Source organism: Sparus aurata, chromosome 8 (assembly GCF_900880675.1).
Source record: "Sparus aurata chromosome 8, fSpaAur1.1, whole genome shotgun sequence".
Classification (NCBI taxonomy): Eukaryota; Metazoa; Chordata; class Actinopteri; order Spariformes; family Sparidae; genus Sparus; species Sparus aurata.
The window spans coordinates 16,546,482-16,563,601 of NC_044194.1; the positions used below are offsets into that span (position 1 = coordinate 16,546,482).

The 17,120-nt window shown below is 43.7% G+C and overlaps 1 protein-coding gene across 3 annotated transcripts in view; it reads right to left on the bottom strand.

Annotated features, from left to right (window-relative positions):
* The window catches only part of prickle1a (prickle homolog 1a), a 29,053-nt gene that overhangs the window by 3,316 nt on the left and 8,617 nt on the right, over positions 1–17,120 (bottom strand). The window contains exons 1-4 of one of the 3 annotated variants that reach the window (XM_030425846.1): positions 9,224–9,539; positions 3,880–4,083; positions 1,621–1,734; positions 642–779 (exon numbers count right to left, since the gene is read on the bottom strand). In XM_030425846.1, the coding sequence (XP_030281706.1) occupies positions 642–779; positions 1,621–1,734; positions 3,880–4,068 (441 nt within the window). In that variant the 5' untranslated portion in view covers positions 4,069–4,083; positions 9,224–9,539. Of the gene's footprint in view, positions 1–641; positions 780–1,620; positions 1,735–3,879; positions 4,084–9,223; positions 9,540–17,120 lie in introns of those variants that run through there. The other 2 variants (XM_030425847.1, XM_030425845.1) reach the window with 2 other exon arrangements.

Consider the following 17,120-nt stretch of genomic DNA (forward strand, 5'->3'; position numbering starts at 1 on the left):
TTCCGACTAATGTAACACGAATCCTGGCCCACAAAAACTAGAACATTATATGCTGTCCAAGTCCATTTGCTCTGTTAAATGAGGGTGTAAATATGTGGCCCATCTGTGCATGTCAGCCCATTGGGTTGTCCTGACTGCAGTCCCAGACTGGCCAATTTGTTTTTCTTTCCTGACCTGTTGTTCCTAGCAGTGTGTTATATGAGGACGTGACTTTTTAAATCAACTGCAGTGACTCTGGCTAAAACAAGCGACAGCATGGGTGTGTGGTGGAGAGCTACATCTGACGGTTTGACGAGGTACCTCCCTGTGGGTACACAACAATCATTGAGTGGAACACTGGCATCAACCACTCCACAGGGAAGACTTTCTAGTCAGTATATGGCTGCAAATCCAGCTTGTGTTCAGGGATCTCTTAAATAGACTGGCTAATACTCAGATCTTTATTTCAGCCTTCCCTCTGGGTTAGACATTGATCCACATTAGCCAAATACCCACAGAGGAGATGTACAAAGGACATGCAGCAAATCTTTTTGTCAATGCTGCACTTGAAAAGGTTTTGGGAATCTGAAATAGAACAAAACAAAACTTCATACCACAACTTTCCCAGTCCCCAGAAAATAATACATGCAAGGCAAACTTACATGCTCACAAATGCTGTTGAGAAGATTGCGGGGCAGCAGTTTCACTGTGCCCCTCCCCAGTGCTTCCTTCTTCCTCTGCACACTGAACATAAGGAGCTCCTTCTTCTCCTCCTCACTGAGAGACTGGCAGTAACGCACCTGAAAGGAAAGTGAGAAGTTGAGATGATTTAATACTGCAAAAAGAAAAAAGTGCTAGTTCAAGTGATCTTTTCATTAAAAAACCCATTGAAAGATTCAATTGAAAGTCTGTTGGCCACTAATAAAAGGTTATAAACTTAGATAGGTATGAAAGAGGGCAGAGTGCATACCAGAGCATGCTGAACAAAGGCAACTCTTGACCCCAGCTTGCCCTTCCTACACCCCCTATGTATCTCCACCCACAGCCCCTGATTGAGAACATCATTTTTACAACAGGCCTTTTTGATGTTTCCCAAAGCCTTAACAAGAGGGAAAGCAGACGTTTACACAAACAAGGCCTGTGTTTAGAGTGAAATCAAGAGGACGGGCAACAAAGGGAGAGAGACAGCCGAGTCGAACTGTGGTGCCACTGCGGTGGTGGCATCACATAAAGCCTCTTTCAACCGGCGTCCCTCTCTCCCGCTGAGCAGTCCTCGTAAAAACCACTGCTATGACAGGAATCCTGCTGGTGGGGGCTCCTGGCAAACATCATAAAATCATCAAGTAAAAAGTCACATTGTGCCCACATTACATGTCTACAAGATTGTGGAACAAAAAAATCCCCGAGTGTGATGTCAACGTGAATGCCAAGGGGCTCACATTAGTGGGATGGCATGGAGATGGTGATGTTGTTAACACTGTGGGTTTAGCGGGTAGCAACAGATACAGCTGCTCAAACAAAAAATGGAGAGTATATATCTTTTCTGCAGCTGTGGTGTAAATGAGAGGACCTGCTGGGATGTATTTTTATGATACTGATGATGATGATACATTTACGCACATGCACACAAAATATTCTCACCTCATTATCATGTGGTGGAAGTTGGTAGAGGAGCTGCTTGATTCTAAACTTCTCTCCCGGACTGTTAACATAGGGGGTCTTATCCTCTGGCAGACAGGAGAAATACAACTGGACCTGGGGAAAAGATGGCATCGAGCATTTGGATTAGACATGGGAGCACCTCAAGACAAGGGGCCAGGGTTTTGTTACACTGCTGAAAGACATTTTTAAAAAACAAAGCAAAAAACATGTTAAGCTGAAATGAAAGCTTCACTGAAGGCCCACACAAGACAAATGAAACCTTTCTAAATTAAATATTTTCAAGCATGTGCGGTCATGAATCTGAACATATAGCGGTGTTTTTGTTCCCAGGGACGTTGAGAAGCTTTTTTTAAACCGAATTTTCATCCGTGGGATTGCAGCAATATATTATTGTTATGATCTTGGACAGAACAGCCCATATTTATGAATACAAATTCTTTTCCAAGGAACCAAAGAACAAACACATCAATTTGGGATGAGACACATTCTGGGACAGCTCTACGTGAAACGTATGGAAGACTGACTTTGTGGAATCAAAAGTGTTTGCTTGTGTTTTCCTGACCCCCAAATCAGCTTTAATCAATCAATGATCTCATCTCAATGATGATCTGATGACAAGAGGAATCATTTTCTTCATAAATCTGGACTTAACCAGTCAAAACAGGTCAACAGGTCAAATCAGTTTAAAGATTGTATTTTTCCACTCATATGCTCGTCTCTATAGGGACAGGACAAAGCAGCCTGTGACAGTGGCACTTTGACCCTTGGGGCTGACCACTGAAAACTAAACTTTATGAGGAAGGGGCTATTACAGCAGGCTAGATAAAGAGGTGGGATGTGCTCGTCTTGTGTGTTGGGGGGGCTTCCTGCAGCTTTAGCCGTCTAGAGGGGGTCTAACAGCAATTTACCCTGACAATCAACCCAACGTTTGCCCCCCACCATAAATTATGCACATTTTCATGCTGCTATTACCCCTCATCCAGCTCCCTAGGGGCTGGGGAACAGTCAGCTATGACCCAGGCCCTATGTGTTTCTCCACTGTAATGATGACCCATAATACACGGCCCATTCAGGGCAATGGCTGCAGTAAAGACATTACAGTTGACCCGTGCATTTCCAAAACAAAAGGCCCCGCATGTTTGGGATTTAAGGTTTTCTTTTGCTGTGAGGCCGTCTTTTTCTTGCCCATCTCCCCCCTCATTACTTCCATGTGTGTTGTTTAACAAGGGAAGTGGGATGGAGAGACATGCAAAGGAAGAGAGAAACACAGCCAGAAAAGAGGGGAGAAAATGCAGCAGATTTGGGAAAAGTGCCACATCACACTGTCTGCCCCACGGACACAACTAACAGCTCTGCCTTAGTTTGCGGAGGGGAAAGCTTGTTAAAAAGGCGGCCTCTTGATTCCTCATGTTGCCAGCAGCAGAAGCCTCGACCCACCAAGTCCTTCACTTAACAGATCCCTGATAATCACGAGCAGACTTTGCCATGCCGCAGTTTGTAAATAAAAGCGCACACATCCTGACTGTTAAGTGGCTGCCTGGTAGAGCCTGACAAGTCTGCCTCAAACAAAGGGACCAAGCAACAGTTTTATGAAATATATTGTCTTGTCCCATAGGTGCCATTATTCAGAGACTGTAGTTGGTATGTTATTCACCAGTGTGCTGAATAGCATTTATCTGGGCCAAGCAAATGGGCTGGAAGGGAGTTAAAATCAGGTCAGAGCTGTTTTTATTCACCGTCAGGAGGATACACCATTATTCGCTGTGGTGATTTGGGGGAATAATGGTTGCGAACCAATGAAAAAGGTACCACAATTAAAGAGAACAATATCAAGCTGTAAGTTTTCTTTGTATAGCCTAGATTCCCAAAAAGTTGGGACGCTGTGTAGAAGATACACATTGAGACACTAATTGGGATATGAAATTGTGATTAAAAACGGTTTAAAGACAATACTTTTAAAGTTTTACCTCATCAACTTCTCAGATTTTTGTAAATATATGCTTATTTTGAATTTGATGTCAGCAACAAGGGGCAACAAACAGACTAGGAAAGTTCTAATGCACAAACAAGACGGGACATTATTTGAGTCTTATGCACTAGCTCAACCTTTTTAGAATCAAGGTTGGTTTATGAGGCAAAATTCTTTCTCAGTTTATTTAAGCTCGGTTTGGAAGGCCTTCATGAATTTCATGAACAGTCCCAATGAGAATTACTCCATCCTAAGCGTGGTTTGCTCACCTGTTCAGGTCTAAGGCCGGGTGGTACCCAGGCATACTCCTCCAGCGCACAGCCAGAGTCATCATCGGAGGTGGAGCTGCGCTGGAAGCCAGAGGTCAGCTTACTGACTTTGTGCTCCATCATCAAGTCTCGCTGGCGTGCCCCACCCTGGAAGCCAGCCGCCGACACCGCCGCACTCGCCAGGCTCATCAGACGCTCTTTTTACTAGACAGGCGAAATGGAATGGAATGGAAAAGACAGGGGAGAAAAGAAAGGAGGAATTGGGGTGAAGATAGGAGGCGGAGAGGGGATTGAAACAGACATAAAACAGAATCTTGGTTAACAAGCCATTGCATCAACCAACCCCCACATAATGCTATCCTCACACCATCTAATCCAGTTCTCTCATGTCAGCGCCATTCCGCTGAATGTTAACCACCGGCTGAATCACACCATCACTGTCTCTTTCATGAGGCCCACAGCCCCCTTCAAAAGCCAATTATGGCATCTGAGCAAGCTTTTCTTGGTTCGCTTCTGGTGATGAGTCTACTTCATAAAGACACTCACAAAGAGGACTGTACCCTTTCACTGCTGTTGTGGTGGCAGTTAAACATGTGCCCTCCTCATGTGGCTTTTGAGGATGTAGAGACCATTAGGAAATTCCGAGAGCTTCATGAGGTGACGTCCAATCTCATCATAGTGACAATAACAAGCAGTTTGCTATTCATAAATACACGGTGAATTCAGAGTTACTTATATGTTTGCCTGGTCTCGGGCAATGTTTCAAAGACCTCACATTCCTTTCCTACACTGTAATTCAGTTTGCCATCAACTTAAAAGCAAGAACAACACCAGACGCTGCCTGTTAAATCTTTAGGTTCCACCTTATCTGTGGAGCTGAGGTCTGAATGAGTCAACCTGTTGAGGTGCTACATCATACTATGTCCCAAGAGGGGCCACCACGTGGGATCTGATGCTGACTTGATCAGTTGAGCCTGTGGTCTGTATAAACACAAGCCTGGCCTTAGACAGGGCCACCATATGGGGAATGTCCACAATCCTGCTCTGTCCCTTCATCTCCGCTTTTTTTCTTTGGGCTGTTTGTTTTCCAACCTGCTGCAGTGAGTGTCTGATCATCCTTTCATCTCTTAGATGGACAGAACAGTGCTAGACAGGTGAAGTGGTTGGACAGGGAGAGATGGATGGATGGATGGATGGGGTCGACTGACACTCAGTTGGACATTGACAATGCAACAGAAGGAGGAAAATAGAGCAAGGGGATCAAAGAAAGTGTTGACCTATGTGTGTGGTGGTCATAGTCACTGATGCCTCTTTACAGATCTACATGATTGTGGTGGTGCAGTAGTAAAAAAAGATAGAACCAGATAAACAAGGGCATATTTTGATGAAATAAAATAAATCATTGAATTACTTTGGAGCAGCAGCCAATGAAGGCACAAATGACCATTAGAAGTTGATGGTTGCACAAGACCAGAAGAACCATTGAGTCAGCAAGCTGATTCAATCAAGTCTGTTAAATTAATATCATGTTTGGTAACATTAGCTACAATGCTAATGAGGCTGCAGTAACAAAACCCCATAGTTTATTTAATAGAGCAGGAGTTCATGTTATTGCTTTTGCATTATGTGAGTTACATTTGTTCTTTTAGAAATTGCATCACTTTAAGTCAGGGCTGCCCAAAGTGGGGCCCTTGGGCCAAAGTTGGCACTGACATTAGATTGAATTTTCATTAAAAGTAAGTAATAATGTTTATGCGCTTTGATTCTTTATGAGGTTAAAAAACTGCTCTTTAAATATGTATTATTTTTCAGAATCTTTACGCAGGAAGTCAATCAATTAAGGAATGGTTCCATGTACCATTTTGGATCTAAACAATACAGTTCAATGGTTTTTTGCTTTTGGCCCCTGACACACCATTAAGTGTCAATGTTGGCCCTTTGAAGGGAAAATCTTGCACACCCCTGCTTCAAATAATATATTAGCATCAAAAAAACAATGTGACAAACTGGGGAGTCAGTTTTCTTGTATTATGTGACAATCTGAGTTCAAGTTTGTGAAGCAGCTCAAATCTAGTAGCTAATTTTGAAGAATCGTCAGTCAATAATTAAATCACTTCATTCCCTGAGCTGCCGTAAGCTCTACAGGACCAAGCAGACACAGAAATGATGAATGCGTGTCCAGTTGTGGTCATTTCTCACAGGCCACGGGCTCTAGCTGAGATCAAATGGGAGCCCAGCCAGCGTCCAGCAGCCTGGCCCTTACACCACCTCCCCCCATGCCTCCACCCCCTATGGCCAACAAGGGCGCGGAGGGCCGTGGAGAGACAGCTGAGAAAACCAGACACACTCGAGTGCGGCCTTTGAACACCGGCGTGACAGTAGAGGGGCCTGAAAATCTGCGCTCTCTCCTGGAATGATATATATGCCCGGCTGCCCCTGGGAGTGTGCGGCTCCTATGCATGCATAAAGAGGGAATGCACATACTTGTGCTTAAGCGTGCAGGCATATAGACACAGCAACATAAACACCCTGTCAGAATCAGCTGTACGCATCCAGCTTCTCTGTTAGCCACAAATCTTTCTGAGATAGCGGCACACAACACCCTCATGTGGATGATTTACTGCTGCTCTCCCGGCATGCCAGGCCAGGGCAGCTACTGACCATTTATATCAACTCATCTTCCTCAAGGACAAGACAAGCCCGCGTGGCCTCGCTACTGCCAGCCACTGGCATGCCCTGCAGTAGATTCATGGGCTTCTTTTGGCATTTGTTGATTGTACAACAAAGTGTCAAGTCAGGCGGATTGGCTTATGACACGTCCCATTAAAGCTGCCTGATGTCCCGAACAATGGCACCTTTGTGAAGGAATCCACTGAAGGCCTGTTCCATCAAGAGCCTGTTTATCAGCCTATAAGTCTTTTTTTTTCTCTCCTGAAGATGTGGTGTGTTATCTCCTCATGCATGACAGTTAAAGCCTTTAAACCCAGATAACCTGTCTTCAGATGAGAGACGGCGAGAAATGAGACACTCTCCTGTTCTTTTTCGCATCTATTGACTTGCAAATGAGACCAAAATAACCTGCAAAAATGTGGCCTTGTTTGAGAGCGGCTTGGGTTTCACGTGGGAGATAGCTAACTATAGGCAGGTTCTGTCAGGAGCCCAGAGACTTCACAGTCTCCCAGCTTTATCAGGCACAGACTCACGCTCGCTCGCGCGCTACATTTGTTAGAAAGATGTTTGCTTTCGCATGTTGGCCGAGCCTCTGTGAAGATGTATCACACAGCCAAACCTGACTCACAGGAATGTCAGGCTTGATCTTAGGCCAGGCCGAGACGGAGGAGTAAAGAATACACGTGACTTGATGTTCGGCAAAGCCCCTTCCACACACAACCACCATCTGCTTGGATGCTAATTTTTCCTTTAGATGTCACACAGCTAATTTCCTCTCTTTCCACTTTGCTTCCCTAACTTCCTGAATGACAGAAGCGGCAAGCCAACTAACTCAACCGAGTTTATACTGACTTTCTTGCCAAGTCACTGACTCATCACTTGTGCTGGCTTTTTAAAGTTCTTCTCCCAACGAGGGGTCTATGGTTTGTGAGATTAGTGTTGTACTCTCCCCCCTTCTCACTCTTCCACTTCCCCCCTTGCACTGCCCTCCTCCCACACTAGCCAGACCCCTGCAGTCCTGAATGTTTAACAGCCCCTCACTCTTTTGTAAAGGTGCTTGTTAACATGGCTTTGGGAGCTGCAGGCCTGCATATCTTGACTGATCTGCCCACACAGTGCCAGAGGGTGGTGGTGGTGGTGGTGGGGGTGAGGCTAAAACGGGGGGAGGACTGACATGTATGAAAATGTTAATGTGTCTTTTTCAACAAAAGAGAGATGAAGTAAGTCAAGGCAGGTGAGAGAGCAGAGCTGGAACAAACGCTCGCTTTGAACGGTTTTCAGTGACTCAAGTTTTTCAAGACATCCCACAAGATATTCTGAATGAATGAAGCGGCCTGTCTGGTCGAAGAACGTGCACAATGGCTACAATAGTCATGTGAACAAGTAGGTGCAAACTTGATTCATTAAGGGACAAATTATTCTCCCTTAAGAAATCACTTTACAGAATACAAACCACTCACAGGACCTCATACCATGACCGACCAATCAATATTTCCATCAGTGAAACTTTTATTCACCGCCACTTTAACCAGAGTCCCCCCCACAAAAAGTCCAGACACTGGAGCATTGGATTAACAACCCTTGAGAGAGTGCACAGGAAAAATAAGCAGCTTCTGGTCTGAATTACTGTCTATATTCCACTAGGAAGTGGATGATGGACATGCACACAACCCAACACAGTGCTCTCTGTCAGTCTGGACCCGGGCTGACATGTTTAACTTGGCTCACGCGAGGTCGGCATTGCAGGACAGGCTCGACTTGAAGAGAAAAACAAGATTTTCTGTTCATAGGTCCCTGCTTATTTGAGCTTGGACTCAGACAAATCTGTTTCTGTGTCTGACAAGACGTGTCTGAACTTTAGATTTACGCGGCATATTATTGCGACCTCGTATCCCAGTGTACATAAATATATTCACATGACTTCCCATAAACCAACTGAGATCTGAGACGCAACACTTTGGATTAATGGAGTTTCTGTCTGCGGAAGATTCAAATCCAGTCAGTTAGGCGTAGATGTTGCTCGAAAGTCCGAGTGACAAGAGAGCCAGAGAGGAGCTTGTTTTTATGCAGTGTCGAGGTGATACATGGCTGGAGTTTGGTCAGCTTATTGAGGTCTCTTTTTCATGGATGGGGGAGTGTTTTTCCAAGACCAAATGGATGGGAGTGAGATCCCCACTGAGATCTACACTATGGAGACCACCTGCATGCGCCAGCCAGACTGAACTCAACACACACGTGCTGCTGTCGCGTAGCAGACACCAAACACATTTACATCCCAGTGTACTCAGTTTGCAGTATAAGGGATCAACTCTTTGATCGTTCACACAGCCTCAGTGGGAAAAGAGTCATTCTAAAGGGTGAAGATCTAACATTACACTAAGGTCCAGGTATACATGTGATGTGATGTATGTCATCATGCAAAATGCAGATGAATAATTAAACTACTCTCCCATTAAACTAAATTATCCAACAGATTTCAAATACATTTTTTAAAAGTCTGAACTCTGCACTTCAGGAAGCTTGTTCCATCTAGCAGCAGAGGACTTTCAGAAGTTCAGGATGAGTTATGGTGCAATGCGTTAACATCTCCACTTGTTCAAGTAGTTTTTTCTGTCAGCAAAAACAAAGCAAATTCCACAGAAAAAAAAACAAAAAACAGATTACATCTTCTTACCTCAGCGTAGGCCAACTCTCCTGAGGCGAGCAAGAAAAAGGATCTTATCACCACCAAATCCAGTCCTAGATTCCTCTCCAGCCTCTGGGCTCCATATCTACGCAAGATCCTCCGAGCTCTAATTCCAGGACAGAAGCAGTCAGCCTTCTCTATCAGTGCTGTCAGCGCAGTAACAGCCCATATCAAAGCTAAGACTGTAAAAAGTCAGGGAGATGTCTGTCTGAGGGTGTGGGAGAGAGTGTTTGAGAGGGGTGTGTGCTCATGAGTGTGTACATGGAGCAGCTCAACCAGATGGTCATCCCACCCTTGTCTCACTCACTCACCCTCCACCATTCCTCCTCCTCCTCCTCCTCCTCCTCCCCCCTCTCCCAACACAGCCCTCTTAACCTCAGCCCGGCCCCTTAACCCTCAGAGCAGCCACTCACGGCACAGGCTCTCCTCTGCTGACCCTCCCCTCGTACTTCAAACATATGCTTCCAAATGAGAACCACCGGTAGAGCTCCAGCTCACAGGAACTGCACTTTTAAGTAGCACGTCAGTGATGGCGGAGCTCGTTTTACCACACCGACCGCCCCATCTCTCCCCAAGAGCTTTCACATGGCATTCCTCTTTCTCCTTCCCTATCAGCAGCTCAAAGATGTGGGGAAGGTGGTGAACAGTTACAGTCAGGCTTTGGTCTATCTGGTGGTTTGTCTCTCTCCACTCTCTCTCGCGCGCTAAAATGTCACTAAGTTACAGAGAGCCATCTGCTAACTACAGCTTCATGATTACAGAGTGATTGTTGGACCAAATGGACAAAAGATGCTTTATTTATCCCGCTGCAATAAAATTACTTCCTCTTTGGCTCAGCCTCACATAACCCTTCCTTCTAACTGAGCATGATGTCAGCAAGTCTATCCGAGGCCATCTAAGAGGCCTTCCGACACATGAATCACACAGGGCCTATACAAAGAAATGACTTAAACCACAAAGCTGTTATTATCAGCTTAACGTGTCTGAGTGAGCGTGAAAGATGTCCAACTTTTTTCAGCTCAACTTTGATTAGACAAGTGCACAATGCAGCTGCATTATGGGAATCTGTGCAGTCACAGTGTAATGCAGTGATGCAAGAAGTCCTCAGGTCCTTTCTTCAGGTAAAAGTACTAATACCACACTACAAGTAAAAGCCCCTCAAGCAGTAAAATGGTCTTTTGTGTGTGTTGCATTTGCCTGCTGTAGTTGTTAAAGGTCGAGCTCATTTGAACTACTTTGTATAATGTTGGGGAGTTTAACCTACAACAATGCGTCACATTCTATAAGATCATCACGTGTGTTGTGTCGCTGTCCTGTGACAACTTCACATCTAAAAAAAGTCAACTTTTCATGGGCACAGAAAAAACACTATGTTTTCAGCTTTGTGGCCATGCATCAAAAATGGTTTTTAAATAGTTTATTTGGCTAAAGAAGTAAGACGATTTCAAAAAACACAAACAAGAATTCTAAAATTCTAGTTCATTTGGAGAGGCATTGGTTTGACTATGAACTGAAGAGTAAGGATAAAGTTGCACAAAAAGAAAAACATTAGAGCAACGTACAAGCAGGCTTGGAGAGTGACGGAATACGTGTGACAGGATATTGTAATTAGGACACAAAATAAATACTGTATTCTGGTAAAGTAACAGAAATAAAATATGTAATTAGATTATAGATACATTCAGTAAAAAATGGGGATTACTAACAGGATTACAATTTTAAAATAAAGATTGATATACTGGTCTAACTAGTTTAACTGACATACTTACTCTTGTCTTTATTTGCAAATGTTTGGCATTGAACTAGTCCAAAAGTAAGAGAAAGTAATCGAGTTACATGGCTTTAATATGTGATTCTATGTAATACAGTACTTGGTCAATGTACTGCTATAAGTAAATCCACAACAAGTTAGTCACTATTAAAGCTAAATGTCACAGTTTCAATTTCCTCGGATGTTTTGACTGTTGTTCAGACAAAACAAACTGTTTTAATAAATTAACTTGGACTCCGGAAACTTATTTGGCTTTTTTAATTTCAGCCGTCATTCAGCTGTATGTATCTTCACATCCCACACATGAAAAACTTGAATATTCAATGTCTATTAAAGCAAACTTTCCACAGAGGATCATCAACACACTGCTATCTTTGGATAACATCCAAGCTTCCTGTTTGCCTTGACGGCGTAGTGGTGCTGTAGGACAGGAGCTAAAATTACAGGCGTGTTCCATGAAGCCTACATGTACATATCCGCCCATCCAGTGAACCTCCACAGAACGACGCAGTTGACCTCTGCCTCTCCTTCACCTCTGCAGGAATGTCAGAACACGATTCTCTTCCTGTTGCCCCCGAAAAACAAAAGTGACCTATTCAGGTCAAACTCTGGCAGTTGCACCTTTTGCATGCTTTTGCGGCTGTTCGGTTGGAAAGTCCAAGTGCTACTTTCTCCCGAAAGGACATGTTTTACAGGGGAAATAATTGTGTGTAAGAGAGGAGAGTTCAAACGTCCATCCTTTTCAACACAAGGTTTTGCTGCAGAGGGTTAACATACTTTAAGACTGTAAAACAAAGCAGTAGAACATTTTATTGGGAGGTAAGGAATCTATTAAACAGCTAGAATTGCTTTCTTTATTATCATTTTAGCAGCTGCTTAATTTTGTGGAGGTGACGTCAGGGTGTAATTCTGTGAACAAGCACACATGCGTGAAGCATTTACACTGCGGGGTTTTTATGTACAGGCTGATATAACAAGGTTCACGAGGGTTGAGACTATTATGTAGCAATGAAATTGTTTGAAAGAAAGCGATACAAATGGAACAAGCACTGAACTGATACGTTGAACTCCAGTGGAACATCGCTGTCTGCCTGCTGACTGGAAAAAAAAAGTTCTTTAACCCTTAAAATATCAGCCAAAAAAGAAGGGCAAAAACATTCCTACTCAGCTCACCTGCACATGACTGACAGCATGTGACAGATTGGCATTTATTCCATCCTCGGCCTGCCTACACACACCACACATTCGCACCATAGTGTGATGTGAAATATCAGCGTGGGTGGTGAATGCTGTCATTTAAATAAGTAAATTATTTATCAAATAAAGCAGCTTTGATGGATGGATATTCCTATCCACTGAACGGGGAAGTTAAGGGAATGTATCTAAAACAGAAAAAATGTGACTGAAAAGACTGATGATTGACGTTGGAGGACTTACAGACGTCTGCACGGTGAAACAACCCTAAAATGGGTGTGAGGCCAAAGCCATTGTGGCAGCCAAGGCCAGAATGGAGAGGTGCCCCAAACCTCAGGCCTTTGTGCTGGTCCTAAAGACTCCGCACACTGATCGATTAGCAATTCTTAGAGGGGACGGACGACACACACAGCATCCTGCCTTTGAGGGGGCATTCATGAAATGCAAAGCTACAATGGTAAACTAATCTAGACAGAAGCTGCAGAGCCTATTCAGAGTAAACAGAATTGTGGATTGAATTTATAGTTTATTTTTATAAAATGTCCGAAAAGTTTGAAAAACACTATTCACAGTTTCCCAGAGCCCCAAGTTACATCTTAAGGTTATTTCTTCTGTCCAACCAATAGTCAAAAACCCAAAGAATGTTCTCTTGATACTTTTTTACTTTTCTTTTTATTAAGCATAACTGATGGGGAGAAGCAGAAAATAATTACATTTAAGAAGGTGGAACCAACAAATGTTTGACATTTTTGCTTGAAGAATTACAAGAACAATTAATCGATTATCAAAAACGTTGGAAACTAACAGACAAATTGATTTATTGGCTAATCGTTGCAGCTTAAAAGTTCAAAGAATAATCCGCGGCCTTTGACAATGAACTAAGCTAAGGGCAATTATTCAAAGGCGTCTGTGGAACATCTTTAGTCTCTCCTGTATCAGAATAACAACATCCCAACACTCATTCTGAGATCGCACAACTCTAAAGTTAGAAGTTGCCGGCTGCACAGTTCAAGGTTCGTCCTCGGATGGTTGAATAATATTAAGTTGGACGAGTCATGCATCCCTGACCTTTGACCCTCAGAGAGCACCAGATGACCCATAAATCTATGTCCCCGGGGGCTTTACTGCCCATTCCCCTGTCATAGCCACAACGATCTGAACAGCACCTCACACCTGGTCTGCACCTTCTCACCGCTGTAAAAAAAAAAAAGAAAGAAAAAAAAAAAAAGCGGTGAGGTACTCCATGACCAGCATGCCCCGACAACGACAGGACAGGGATGATCATCATCAGAACCAACGCCCGACGATAAAACTGCATTCTTTCCTGGTCCGAACACGTCCTTGAAGAGGGGCACCCGTAAAACAAAGCGTCTTGTCGAAGCTGCACCTCACGGTAAGCATATAGAGACGGATCCAGCATGTTTAAATGAGACAAATTTGAGTCCCCAGAAATGCCATGAATTGGGGCAAAGGGAAGGTCAGTCTCTAACTCACCGTCACTGATGACCATTGTTAAGAGCAGCTCTCACTTGTTTGTGAGCTACCTTCTAAAAAGTAGGCATTCTCAAGGTTTAAATGACCTGCCAGCGGGTATTAGCAGGACACAGGCCAAACAAAAGCCTCAGTTATAAAGGCCAATAAAAGCCTATCACTCTACTGTAACAACAATCCTTTTTTACGCCTTGAAAGAGGGAGCAAAAGGTCAACTGGTGGAGCAGTCAGCGCATTGATATTGACTTAGCTAGATTGGCGCTGACAAACTCAGGTCAGACTGTGGGCTTGTTAGCCCTATAACCCTCACATAACCCCTTTTACTGTTTCACTCTGACACATCGGAGGCAGCTGAGGGCAAGGCTAAGATCCTAGCTAAGTTTCTGACGAGACATTTGTAGAAATTAAAAGAGGAAATACCTGATCACGTGACACTCGCTAAAGATCAGGCGTGTCTCAAGAGCGCTGAGTGGGAAAAATCAAAACGAAAAACGTGGAAAGGATTCGCGATTCATCACACTGAAATGGTAATGAGATATGGTTACATGTGAACTTCTCAACTCCGACGGAAAATCTAATTTTCTGTCTTGCCAAACGGCAACAACAAAAAGGTCATAATCCATAAAAGTCCATCACCAAGCTGTCTGCGTTTGATTATCAAATTAAAGTATGTAATGCTGCTGAATAAAACCAACAACTTATTACATGTTCAGAAGATGATGTCAGTCTGGATGGCTCCGATTTCATGGAAGCAATCAACAAACATAATACTTATCAGCCCATTTATTTCTGCTTTATTTAATTTGCTGTAGCCCCGTTGTGTCACGTATGATGTAATACAACACGAATGTCCAGTGTCCATGGAGTCATCGTGACATAACACGGACTCTGCCGAACAAAGCTTGCGGTGTCAGCACACAGGTCGCTTCCCCACTTTTTTTTTTTCAAAAGTACACCACTGTCTAACCGCTTCGCCAAACATCGCAGAGATGTACGATCGGACCAGCTCATATTTCACCCTCAATTTGACACCCTCTCACCTAGTTGTAAAAGCCGGACCTCATTGGGAACAATGGGAAGTGGAGCGACAGAGCTCCTGGGGCTGTTAAAGGGAGGAAGCCCCTTTATTTGAGGACACTATAACTCAACAAAAGCCTGTGGCTGTCTGCACACAGAGCGGGCCGAGGATGAATGAGGCTGCTCTTACACTACTCACTTGCGCTGACAAAAGCGCCGGATCAGCAAAGGCCGAAGCCTGTCATGTGTGGTCTCCACGGACATGCCGGGGAGAACATAGACATAAAAGGTACAAACCGGTCCCATTGACACCTCAAACCAAAGAGTGTAAGCATCTTCATTTGCTCCATCATTTTATTTCTTCACTTTTCTTGAATGTTTGAGCCTCACTGTGTAGAATAAATGCGTTTGCAGAGTTTGACCCTAGAAGGCTGTTGTCATGTTCTCAGCTGAGAGTTTAACTTTTCTCTGTACTCACTGAAGATTTTAAGAGTCTCTGAACATGATTTGTGACACCACATATAGTTTGTAAGGCAACGACGGGGCCTCATTTATAAAGCGGACGTACCATCAACTGATCTTAAGCAAAAACTTATGCAAGTGTGAAGTAGTTATTTATAAAAGCTGAAACTGATCTTATCTTGTCTCTAAGCACAGTTTAGACTTGATGTAAATGAGCTTCCTGCTGGTTGTATAAGGGTATTGCAGTTGGGGATGAATACACATCCGATGCCTGCGGTGAACTGTGCGTGAGCTTTATGAACAGTTTGCAGTGGCCTGTTAGATATCCAACATGTCAGCAACATGTCCCCGAGCCCCTAATCTGGGGATTTTTGTCAGCGACAGCAAGATCAGGGCTAAAATAAGGTGCCGTCAATCTAAGATAAATTGTTACCGACTAAGTTCAAGGATAAATCTAAGAATATTTTTACCCAGTCAAATAGTCAACAAAAAGGTGTGATGTGGAAACTTGAAGCCTCCAGTGCGCATACACTGAGAATGGACTTTCCAATGAATTAGGAGACATCCAGTGTCCAGCAGCCAAACTTGGGAAATTAATTCTTAATGAAAGAAAAGGAAAAGGTGTTGCTTCAGTTATTTTTATTCAGCAAAAGCACCACTCTCATGTTTATCTTTATACATGTGTGGAGGCGATCTTTCATTTTTTTTCAATGACCAGGAAAATGGTCAGCTTTTCCCTGTAAAAAGGTTTGATCACTCTTTTTGAAACAGCCCCCCGTCAATGTCCAGGTCTAACACTTATGACCCCCCAAGACTCAACAACATTTTCAGCTCATGACATCACACTTTCAGAAAGTCCAACTCACACACCACTTAAACCTCACACCTCACACATCTGGGCTTTTCACCTCAACTTCAACTAAGTTCAACCGTATACCCTTCACATGGCAAGAAAACTATTTCCTGTGTGTTTCCAGCCCCCGGGGCTCGAACGGACACATGAATGAGACCGCGGTAACAAAACAGGCAATAATCGGGCGTGAGCGCTACGAGCGAGTCCGTTTGGAAGGAGAGGATGTCACCTGAAAAAAAAAAAATACAAAAAAAATACAGAGAAAGTTGGCAATTCCCACAACTGGAAGCATTTTCGTGCAGCTTCAAAAGGCAAAACCATGGAATCCAACAATACTCTGAAACAGTTAAGAGCTGCTCAGTCAGGATCCCACTAATGATTAACATTCCTGGAGAAACACTCTGTTACAGTCTTTTTAGAGCATTCTAATTAAACACATGCTCCAGTGCCACAGCACAGAGGGAACTCTTGACGACTGAGAGCGGGGATGCGTCTTTCCAGCTCTGCTTAATTGGACACAATTTAAGTCATTAAGGTGGTAGTAAAAAACAGCAAAAAGAGCCGAGGAGAGGCCCAATGATCTCCCCTGCAAGGCTCCCTGCTGCTCTGATGTTGTTGACCCTTTCACCTCCGCTACAGAAAAAAAAGATCTAGACCCACTTTCATCATGAGATGTCTGATTGGAGATTAATGGCTATACCGTGAAAACGGATTGATACTGGTTGAACTGCATATGTGTTAGTGTCTGTGCCTCTGAACCGGACAAAGAGGCTATACACGTATGGAGGTCCCACATCGTGGGAGGCAAACCTATATCTGATTAGCTATGCATCTGTTTTCCACATTGAGTTGCCTTTCTCTGTGTTGATATATTGTCTATAGATGTATTGCTGAGACACGATCTTTTTTTGCAGCTGTAAGTAGGTGATGGGTGGGAAATCAGGATGGAAGAGTTGGGAAACAAATGTATTATTTAACTCTTTAAAAAGATTGCTGGCATAGTTTGGCAAGACCGAGTACGGTCAGATGATTGAAACATTCGTCTCGTCTTGTCGCGTTTTTCACTTTTTGCACTTGTTGTACCATCTTAGGTCAGT